The sequence below is a fragment of the Oncorhynchus tshawytscha genome, linkage group LG05 (genome assembly GCF_018296145.1).
Source record: "Oncorhynchus tshawytscha isolate Ot180627B linkage group LG05, Otsh_v2.0, whole genome shotgun sequence".
Taxonomy (NCBI): domain Eukaryota; kingdom Metazoa; phylum Chordata; class Actinopteri; order Salmoniformes; family Salmonidae; genus Oncorhynchus; species Oncorhynchus tshawytscha.
The window spans coordinates 83,443,003-83,454,340 of NC_056433.1; the positions used below are offsets into that span (position 1 = coordinate 83,443,003).

Genomic DNA, 11,338 nt, shown 5'->3' on the forward strand with positions numbered 1-11,338 from the left:
ATGGTGCGGACACTAATATAACCTCTGACCCCTTCTCTCAGTGAAGGACAGATATTTTTTTTTGTAATAAATATGTGCAGTGGGGAGAACAAGTATTTGATACACTGCCTATTTTGCAGGTTTTCTTACTTACAAAGCATGTAGAGGTCTGTCATTTTTATCATAGGTACACTTCAACTGTGAGAGACGGAATCTAAAACAAAAATCCAGAAAATCACATTGTATGATTTTCAAATAATTAATTTGCATTGTATTTGGAGCATCAGCAATTGTGAGTTCGATTACAGTCTCAAAATGGCCAGAAACAAATAACTTTCTTCTGAAACTTGTCAGTCTATTATTGTTCTGAGAAATGAAGGCTATTCCCTGTGAGAAATTGCCAAGATACTGAAGATCTCGAACAACCCTGTGTACTAATCCTTTCACAGAACAGTGCAAACTGGCCCTGACCAGTATAGAAAGAGGAATGAGGCCCCGGTGCACAACTGAGCAAGAGGACAAGTACATTAGTGTCTAGTTTGAGAAACAGACTCCTCACAAATCCTCAACTGGCAGCTTCATTAAGTAGTAGCCGTAAAACACCAGTCTCAACGTCAACAGTGAAGAGGTGACTCCGGGATGAGTTCCTCTGTCCAGTGTCTGTGTTCTTTTGCCCATCTTAATCTTTTATTTTTATAGGCCAGTCTGAGATGTGGCTTTTTCTTTGCAACTCTGCTTTGGCAATCGACAGGTGAGGATGGGATCTTGTTCTCTTCCCTCCTCCTCTTCAGCGGATCTGTGGGTGTCAACTTTACAGTAACTTCTGGCGAGAAGGTGAGAAAAGGAGTTTAGTGAGTGACAATAACGCAAGCGAAACATTACATCCAATATGGATACATATATATCTCTATATACTGTATATATCTCTCTCTCTATATATATTTATATATCCTTCTCACAACTATATATATATTTATATCTCTATATCTGACCGCCAACTTCCACATTTTTGACTGGTTAACCATTAACTTAGCTAGCTACTAGCTAACTCATAACAAATTAAATTGAAACACTAAATTCTTAGCTAGGTATGTAGCTTCAACAAGCTAATTAATGAGTAACGTTAGCGCCGGGTTAAGCTAATTAATGAGGACAATGTGAATACTTTTAATGACTGCTAATGAAGAGATAGCATATTTTTTGATTTCATGAGTCTTTACGATATATCCAATTTTGACGTGTGGGTGTGTATCTAGACAAGTTAGCGGAATCAGTTAGCTCAGGGGATCGCAAACTTTAATTTGGGCCCTCATTCCAGCAATGGAGAACATCCTCCCCCGCGCCACGGCTACATCTATGGGCACAAGCACTGTTCATGACACAAACTGTTCACACCCCTATTGTTGGTGAATTTTACATGTTTAAAGCTTATTTCCTGCAATTTGACACATTTTGTCATGGGCTGCAAAAGAAAATGTTGCAGTTTTAAAGCACATTTTCTTGCAGTGCTATACATGCGTAATGTGTATTCATGTGCTATTTGAGTGAGATAAAAAAATTACAACAATATCTATGGGCTAAAGAACCTAAATAAACATAAGCTGAAATGGGCTAGTTGATCTGGATATTTCAGGCAAGTTATAAATAGCTCTCTAAGGTATGCAATGACTAACATGGAAGAAGAACTGATGATGCAATACCCAATACGTTCTACTATTACAACTTTCATAAGTAAGTTTAAAGCTGGATTGAGCTCAAAAATATATACAGTACAAGTCAAAAGTTTGGACACACCTACTCATTCAAGGTTTTTTCTTTATTTTTACTATTTTCTACATTGTAGAATAATAGTGAAGACATCAAAACTATGAAATAACACATATGGAATCATGTAGTAACCAAAAAAGTGTTAAATATATCAAAATATATTTTATATTTGAGATTCTTCAAAGTAGCCACCCTTTGCCTTGATGACAGCTTTGCACACTCTTGGCATTCTCTTAACCAGCTTCATGAAGTATTCACCTGGAATGCATTTCAATTAACAGGTGTGCCTTGTTAAAAGTTAATTTGTGGAATTTCTTTCCTTAATGCATTTGAGCCCATCAGTTATGCTGTGACAAGGTATGGTTGGTATACAGAAGATAGCCCTATTTGGTAAAAGACCAAGTCCATATTATGGCAAGAACAGCTAACAAATAAATACAAATAAGCAAAGAGAAACAACAGTCCATCATTACTTTAAGACATGAAGGTCAGTCAATCCGGAACATTTCAAGAACTTTGAAAGTTTCTTCAATTGCAGTTGCAAAAACCATCAAGCGCTATGATGAAACTGGCTCTCATGAGGACCGCCAAAAGAAAAGAAGACCCAGAGTTACCTCTGCCGCAGAGGATAAATTAATTAGAGTTAACTGCACCTCAGATTGCAGCCCAAATAAATGTGAGTTCAAGTAACATGTGAGTTCAAGTAACAGACGCATCTCAAAATCAACTGTTCAGAGGAGACTGCGTGAATCAGGCCTTCATGGTTGAATTTCTGCAAAGAAACCACTACTAAAGGACACAAATTAAAGAAGAGACTTGCTTGGGCCAAGAAATACGAGCAATGGACATTAGACCGGGGGAAATCTGTCCTTTGGTCTGATGAGTCCAAATGTGAGATTTTGGTTCCAACCACCGTGTTTTTGTGAGACACAGAGTAGGTGAACGGATGATCTCTGCATGTGTGGTTCTCACTGTGAAGCATGGAGGAGGTGTGATGGTGCTTTGCTGCTGACACTGTCTGTGATTTATTTAGAATTCAAGGCACCCTTAACCAGCATGGCTACCACAGAATTCTGCAGCAATATCCCATCCCATCTGGTTTGCGCTTAGTGGGACTATCATTTGTTTTTTTAACAGGACAATGACTCATAACACACCTCCAGGCTGTGTAAGGGCTATTTGACCAAGGAGAGTGATGGAGTGCTGTGTCAGATGACCTGGCCTCCACAATCATCCGACCTCAACCCAACTAAGATGGTTTGGGATGAGTTGGACCGCAGAGTGAAGGAAAAGCAGCCAAATGCTCAGCATATGTGGGAACTCCTTCAAGACTGTTGGAAAAGCATTACTCATGAAGCTGGTTGAGAGAATGCCAAGAGTGTGCAAAGCTGTCAAGGCAAAGGGTGGCTGCTTTGAAGAATCTCAAATAACATATTTTGGTTTGTTTTACACTTTTTTGGTTACTACATGATTACATATGTGTGATTTCATAGTTTTGATGTCTTCACTGTTAGTCTGCAATGTAGAAAATAGTAAAAAATAAAGAAAAACCCTTGAATGAGTAGGTGTGTCCAAACTTTTGACTGGTACTGTATATATATAATAATAATAAATATATTATTTTTTTTGGTGGGGGGGGTGGACACACGGACAGATGATGAAACTCTGGGTTTCCACAACCAATTCATTTCAATTACAAAACTGTCTCAGGGAAGCTCATTTGCGTGCTCATCGTCCTCACCAGGGTCTTGATCTGACTGCCGATCAGCATCTTAACCGACTTCAGTGGGCAAATGCTCACCTTCCTGGCCTGCTGGACAAGTGTGCTTTTCACTGATGAATCCCAGTTTCAATTGTACTGGGAATATGGCAGACAGTGTGAATGGTGTCGTGTGGGTGAGTGGATTTGCTGATGTCAACGTTGTGAACAGACTGCTCCATGGGGAATGGTGGGGTTATGGTATGGGCAAGCATAACCTACGGACAACAAACACAATTGCATTTTATCGATGGCACAGAGATACCGTGACACGATCCTGAGGCCCATTGTCGTGCAATTCATCCACCGACATCCTCATGTTTCAGCATGATAATGCACAGCCCCATGTCGCAAGGATCTGTACACAATTCCTGGAAGCTTAAAATGTCCCAGTTCTTCCATGCCTTGCATACTCGCCAGACAGTCACACATTAAACATGTTTGGGATGCTCTGGATCATTGTGTACAACAGTGTGCTACAGTTCCCGCCAATATCCAGCAACTTTGCACATCCATTGAAAAGGAGTGGGACAACATTCCACTGGCAACAATCAACAACCGGATGTGGCGCTGCATGAGGCAAATGTTGGTCACACCAGATACTGACTGGTTTTCTGATATACATCCCTACTTATTTATTTTTTTACTATCAATCTGTGACCAACAGATGCATATCTGTATATTCCCAGTCATTTGAAATCTATAGAATAGGCCCTAATGAATTCATTTCAAGTGTCTGATTTACTCATTTGAACTGTAACTCTATAAAATCTTTGAAATTGTTGCATGTTGCGTTTATATTTTTGCTCAGTGTAGATGGAATTAGGTAGCTGCCTGTTTGACAAAACATTCGTCAATTGTTTTGTCGACCAGACCTCCTCGCTGGTTGAGTAGGGTTGTTTCGTAAAATCTTAGGATCCATGGTTCCACTATAAATTATACCGTATAGCGCAAATTAAATATTTAGACTAGCTAGCTACATCGTTCTCAGAAGCGTTTTCTAGGAGGGGCCGTTTCGACAGAACACCGGAAATAAGTGACACGTTCCACAGATTTCGTTGGAAAAAAATAGCTAACGAATCTATGTTCCGGCTATAAGCGGTCATTCTGCGACATTTCCTATTTCTCCTCTGTACCAAGAGGCAAATTTAAAGCGGATATTTATCTGAGGAAGGCGATACAGTGGGTAAGTATACTCATAACACTATAGAAATGCAAACAATTACGTTAAATAACCACAACAGTGTTTATACTAATAGCTAGCAACACTAACTTAATATCACTTCAGGTAAACAGAAATCGTTCCGCCATTTTCTGTTTGCTAAAATTCTAACAGTTTGCCTAATTTAAGTTTATGTGACAAAACAAGCACTAAGTGTACAGAATCATCGCACCATCTAAACCGTAGTGAAATATGTATCCCAAAATATTGTATTTTCAGCTTTTTGAAGCTGGTGTACAAAACCTAAAGTAGAAGAGCAAAACAAAAATTAAAGGGACACTTCGGGATTTTGGCCATTAAGGCCCTTATCTACTTCCCTAATGTCAGATGAATTTATGGTTACCACTTTTGTGTCTGCATCCAGTATGAAGGAAGCTAGTTAATAACTACCTTCAAACAGCAAACGGAATCCATGGTTCATCTTATGAGGAAGTAGATAAAGGGCTTTATTGTCAAAATCCCGAAGAATCTCTAAGAACGGGGAAGCATAGAACAGATATACCGCTTCCTAAAGTTGCGTTCAATGACTGACAGATCTATAACACACTTCTATGTGTATTTTATTGGGTCGTCCAAAAAGTGACATTAAATCTTTAAACCAGAGTATAGGCGTGTCTACTGCGTTACTCCTTGGTCCAAGGACATTGTGTTATTTTCAGAGGTAGATTAGCTCTGGCAAAATAATATGACTCCATCTAAACGTGAATCGATTCTCAATTGTGATATGGTTCTAGAAACATGAAGCCTTTTACTTTCATCTCACATCAAAATAATTTCACAAATGCTAAATATACACTTACTATACACTGTTTTAACAGGCTTAAACGAATTAAACAAATCAAGTCTAATCTTTAACACAGTTGCAGCTGACAGTTTTACATATTTCTGGCATCTTTTCATTACACACAGGAGCATTCTAGATAGCTAATTAGCACAGGAGCTTTCTAGATAGCTAATTAGCACAGGAGCATTCTAGATAGCTAATTAGCACAGGTGGTTGCCTCTGTCTTCTGCCTGTCTTCTGTGTACATGCTGTAACATGGAGAAATGGTGTAGTAATTTAACCTTTGTTTTAGGAAAAATTATTTCTTGTTGATATGAAAGATGTGTATATGTATATATGTGTATATATAGATATATATCTTACTTTTCCTTATGTTTCCAAAACTGTACGTCAAACAATGCGTGTTAACATTCACACCGAGCGTTGGGGCTGTTAACAGAACTCGGGAAGAAGATGCCTTCATCATAGGCACTAAAGGTAGTTCGTTTCTATGAATGGGGTGAACTTTAACTAGGAAAAGGCTGTATGGACACGCCTGGTGCCAATTACCTAACTTAACAACAAGCCTGAGGAGGCTGAAAAGATTTGGCGTGGGCCCTCAGATCCTCAAAGTTCTACAGCTGCACCATTGAGAGCATCTTGACTGGCTGCATCACCGTTTGGTATAGCAACTGCTCTGCATCCAACCGCAAGGCACTTCCTGCCATCCAGGACCTCTATACCAGGCGGTGTCACAGGAAGGCCTTACAAATCCAGCCAAGTCATAGACCGTTCTCTCTGCTACCACCTGGCAAGTGGTACCCTTACCTTTTTTAAAGGTATCTGTGACCATCTGTTGCGAAACTGTATTCCCAGTCATTTGAAATCCACAGATTAGGCCCTAATGATTTCCACAACCAATTTATTTCAAATTGACTGATTTCCTCACATGAATTGTAACTCAGTCAAATCTTAGAAATTGTTGCATGTTGTGTTTAAAAAATATATTTTTGTCCAGTTCTAAATGGACCTGTTTCTTATCGATCATGATTTCCAAAATCAAAGTGTATTGGTCGCATACACATTTAGCAGATGTTATTGGTCGCATACACATTTAGCAGATGTTATTGGTCGCATACACATTTAGCAGATGTTATTGGTCGCATACACATTTAGCAGATGTTATTGGTCGCATACACATTTAGCAGATGTTATTGTGGGTGTAGCAAAATACTTGTGTTTCTAGCTACAAAAGTCAACTAATATCTAACCATTCACAACAATCACATTCATCTAAAAAGTCAAAGAATGTAATTAAGAACAAGCAATGTGTGTGTGTGTGTGTGTGTGTGTGTGTGTGGGGGGGGGATTTATAGACAGTATGTGGATTGCATATGTAGTAAATCTGGAAGAACACATAGAATAGTATATGGACAGCAAAAGTTAAGTAGAATGGGCTAGAATGCAGTATATACATATGAAGTGGCTAAAACAATATGTAAACATTATTAAAGTTGACCAGTGTTCCATGTCTGTACATAAGACGGCAGCGTTTAAGGTGCAGGTTTGAGTAACCGGTTGATAGCCGGCTAATGACAGGGACTAAAGTTCAGGGCAAGGTACTGGGCGGACTATTTGACAGTCTGATGGCCTTGAGATAGAAGCTGTTTTTCAGTCTCTCTGTCCCAGCATTGATGCACCTGTACTTACCTTGCCTTCTGTATGATGGTGGGATGAACAGGCTGTGGCTCGGGTAGCAGGGGTCCTTGATCTTCTTGGCCTTCCTGTGACACCGGGCGCTGTAGTTGTTCTGGAGGGCAGGCAGTGTGCCCCTGGTGACTCGTTGGGCAGGCCGCACCAATGTGTGGGGCTGTATCACTGCCTGGTACGACAACTGCACCGTTCACAACCGCAGGGCTCTCCAGAGGGTGGTGCGACCTGCCCAACGAGTCACCAGGGGCACATCAAATCCCTTTTTAGATGTAATGTTTTGTACACTGTATGTTGCCCTAAGAGTTGTGCGAGGTTGGTAGAATCTTATTCAAAAGGACGTACTTCTGTAATGGCTGCCAACGATGCTTCTGCCAAGTTGTGTTCATTCTCTGTGTTTCCTGTAGCTCTAGTAAAAAAGGAGACGGGGCCTTCTGCTGCAGTGATGGAACAGCCAGGCCGTGATCCAGAGGAGAACAACACCACTGCCCAAGTGGAGAGCAGTGACAGCCACTCTACAGAGAAAGATGCTCAGGTAGAGCAGAGAACCGCAGATATAGATACTCCTGCAGAGCAGAGCAACCAGAACCAGGATTCCTCTTTACCCCCAAATACATCAAGTGGTCAGGGGAGCCAGAACTTGGAGGATCTTGATACTGAAGGTGAGAAAAGTGGAATGTTTCTCCCCCAAACAATGGTACCGTCTAATTCCCTGATTCTGTCTTATTGCAGGTCTTGACATTAACACTTGTCCTCTTTCCAGGACAAGTTTTTTTTAAATTGTTGGGCACAAAAAATATAGATTTCAGTTTTCCAAATGGATATGTAAAAAAATCACTTCACAATCTCAAGGAATTTCTATGATCAGCGAGGCCAACATTGGAATCATGTTTAAATACATGTTGAATGTAGCCTACATTTAAAAAAATATCCTACATGACAAAGTGTATGTGATATGCATATTGGCTACGGCCTCATGTCCAAAACCAGTGATGCACAAAACATTAAGAACATCTTCCTTGTATTCATACACTGATTGAAGTGGATTTAACAAGTGACATCAATAAGGGATCAAAGCCTTCACCTGGTCAGTCTGTCATGAAAAGAGCAGGTGTTCTTAATGTTTTTGTACACTGTGTATATCCATAGTTTTTGTCATTTGCTCCAGCTCAGTTCATTTGGTTAGGAATCATTGATGGACAGCAATATTGAAACTTGTCTCTGATTTTCAAGCCATTTTAAGTCAGGACTGAGACTGGAACACTCAAAACCTACTGGAAAGCCATTCTGGTGTGTCCTTGGCAATATATTTAGTTTAATTCTAAACCTGGGATAGTTTTAGTTTTCAGAAGACTGAGGTGGGTTTTTCTCGTAACGTTTTACCTGAGCTTTGTTCCTTTCATATTTCTTCTGATCCTGACAAACACCCTAGTTCCTGCTGGTGACAAGCATACCCATAACATGATGCTGCCATCACAATACTTGAACATGCAGAGGGTTTTCCTCAGTTGTATTGGATTTGACCCAATCTAGTTTGTAATTTAGGCCAAAAAGTAAATGTCATCTGAATGTATTCAACTGAAACGTGTCTTCCACATTTAACCCAACCCCTCTGAATCAGAGAGGTGCAAGAGGTGTGTAATAATTTCACCAGGCACTGCTTATTGTGTTCATTCTCTGTGTTTCCTGTAGCTCTAGTAAAAAAGGAGACGGGGCCTTCTGCTGCAGTGATGGAACAGCCAGGCCGTGATCCAGAGGAGAACAACACCACTGCCCAAGTGGAGAGCAGTGAGAGCCACTCTACAGAGAAAGATGCTCAGGTAGAGCAGAGAACCGCAGATATAGATACTCCTGCAGAGCAGAGCAACCAGAACCAGGATTCCTCTTTACCCCCAAATACATCAAGTGGTCAGGGGAGCCAGAACTTGGAGGATCTTGATACTGAAGGTGAGAAAAGTGGAATGTGGAGTAGATCTGTAGGGTAAAACAATCAAATATAATCCCTTTTTAGATGTAATGTTTTGTACACTGTATGTTGCCCTAAGAGTTGTGCGAGGTTGGTAGAATCTTATTCAAAAGGATTTACTTCTGTAATGGCTGCCAACGATGCCTCCGCCAAGTATGAATTCTGGGGTATAAAGACAGACACAATCAAGACAGCTCCATCTAAAATCTATCATTTCTTTTACCTTTGAAAATGTGGAGTAGGTTGTGTAGATCGGTAGGAAAAACATCTAATTTAATCTATTTTTTGTTATTTAAATTGATGGCAGCAAAATGGGAAAGGGAGATACCTAGTCAGTTGTACAACTGAAGTGTATCTTCCACATTTAACCCAACCCCTCTGAATCGGAGAGGTGCAAGAGGTGTGTATACTTTCACCAGGCACTGCTTATTGTGTTCATCCTCTGTGTTTCCTGTAGCTCTAGTAAAAAAGGAGACGGGGCCTTCTGCTGCAGTGATGGAACAGCCAGGCCGTGATCCAGAGGAGAACAACACCACTGCCCAAGTGGAGAGCAGTGAGAGAGGCTCTGAAGAGGAAGATAAGGATGGAGCTGTAGCGCCCCAGATTCCACTCCCCATCACAGACCAGAGGGCTACTAAAGAATGTGAATACCCATACCGTAAGACTGCCACTTCCTTTCTGTTTTCATTGGTTAGTAGACACTAGGTAGTCTCTGACTGATTTCATGTGGCACTTGCAATTCAAGAGAAATAGGCTATAGTGTTTAAAAAAATATATATATATATTCTCCCTCATGACTAATTCTAAACCATGGAAATCAGAACCACAAATAACAAGTTATTTTGTTTCTGTTTCAGCTTTTTCTACAGGTTTTGTGACCATTTCGATGCTCGCTGGGCTTGTAGTGTTGCTGGTGGCTGTGAGCTTCATCCCGGAGTCTTTCCCTGAGAACACAGTGTTCAACCGAACAGAGACCTTCCACAGAGCGTTGAAGAAGGTGGAGGTGTCTTTCCCTGGGCAGCGCTCTGAGCTGTGGAGGAGGAGCAGGATCCACCTGGAGAGGCACCTCCAGACGACCCGGCCCACGGAGCCAGTCAGCCTGATGCTGACAGCAGGCCGCAGGGGGGAGAAGACGCTGCACTGCCTTGCCCTGCAGCTGGCCTCCGCCTTCTCCTCTGCCTTCAACACCTCGTCCATCCTCCACATCGACGGGGCCAGCAAGGCTGGCCAGGACAGCGACCATGTCAAGCTGGACATCGACACCCAGCTGGGGGAAGCCTTCGAGGGAAACCGGTCCGTAGCCGTCATCCACCGCTTTGAGGAGCTGCCCCCGGGTTCCACGATCATATTCTACCGCTACTGTGACCACGAGAATGCAGCCTACAAAGAGGCCTTGCTCATCTTCACCGTGCTGCTGGGGGGTGAGGAGGAGCTGCCGGCCAGCCTGGGACTGAGTGCCGTGGAGGAGATGGTGGATGACCACCTGCAGGACAAGTTCCTCTCCTCTGACCAGCCGGCCGCCTTTGACTTGATGGACCTGGACAAGTTCAGTGGTCTGTGGAGCCGCATCTCCCACCTGGTCCTGCCAGTGGCAGCAGAGGAGAGGATAGAGCAGAGGGGCTGTGTCACAATTCCATAGGGAGTTGAGCAGGAAGACTGGCACCCAAACTAACCTTCTAATACTCCAATCAATCAACTATATGAAACTTCTATCATCAGTTGTGATGTTTTAATGGTCACAGCACACAGGGACGTGAATAGAACAGCAATGGTTGACCACTTGCCACTTTATAAGTTTAAAAGTCTACTACAAAAGGCAGAGCCAAGAAGGAGAAAAGAAAACGCACACCCAGAGAGACATTGCAGTAATGTAGTAATTAGTGATCAGGAAGACACTGCAGGGTGTGTATTGTATGTACAGCATGTATGAGATTGGGTTAATAATGAAGGATGTGATTATTATGAGTCTGTTTACTCTCATATTTTAATGATCCTATATGTCTATCGAAGAGCTGTGTGTGTGTGTGTGTTTTGATGTTGTAACCAGGGCTTTACTTTGTCAGGATTACCCAGATTGCCTCACCTGTCAAGGACTTTGGCGAGAACAATGTGCCTTAAATGGAAATAATAAAATATGGGGAATGTGTGTATTCTGTTGTTCGTAGAATGAGT

The 11,338-nt window shown here is 41.6% G+C and overlaps 1 protein-coding gene across 1 annotated transcript; it reads left to right on the top strand.

Moving 5' to 3' along the window:
* Positions 1-4,543: 4,543 nt before the first annotated feature.
* Positions 4,544-11,316, top strand: LOC112251454 (torsin-1A-interacting protein 2). The gene is made up of 5 exons (XM_042322558.1): positions 4,544-4,691; positions 7,608-7,862; positions 8,893-9,147; positions 9,624-9,824; positions 10,024-11,316. Exons 2-5 carry the CDS (start codon positions 7,646-7,648, stop codon positions 10,803-10,805), a joined length of 1,455 nt encoding a protein of 484 aa, XP_042178492.1. The 5' UTR covers positions 4,544-4,691; positions 7,608-7,645; the 3' UTR covers positions 10,806-11,316.
* The last annotated feature ends 22 nt before the right edge of the window (positions 11,317-11,338 follow it).

Bases quoted from the DNA above. Each gene is read 5' to 3' on its own strand.
- LOC112251454 (XM_042322558.1), top strand. From the start codon at position 7,646: ATGGAACAGCCAGGCCGTGATCCAGAGGAGAACAACACCACTGCCCAA. The intron at 7,863-8,892 runs GTGAGAAAAGTG...TGTTTCCTGTAG, and splicing joins GGAGGATCTTGATACTGAAG to CTCTAGTAAAAAAGGAGACG. The intron at 9,148-9,623 runs GTGAGAAAAGTG...TGTTTCCTGTAG, and splicing joins GGAGGATCTTGATACTGAAG to CTCTAGTAAAAAAGGAGACG.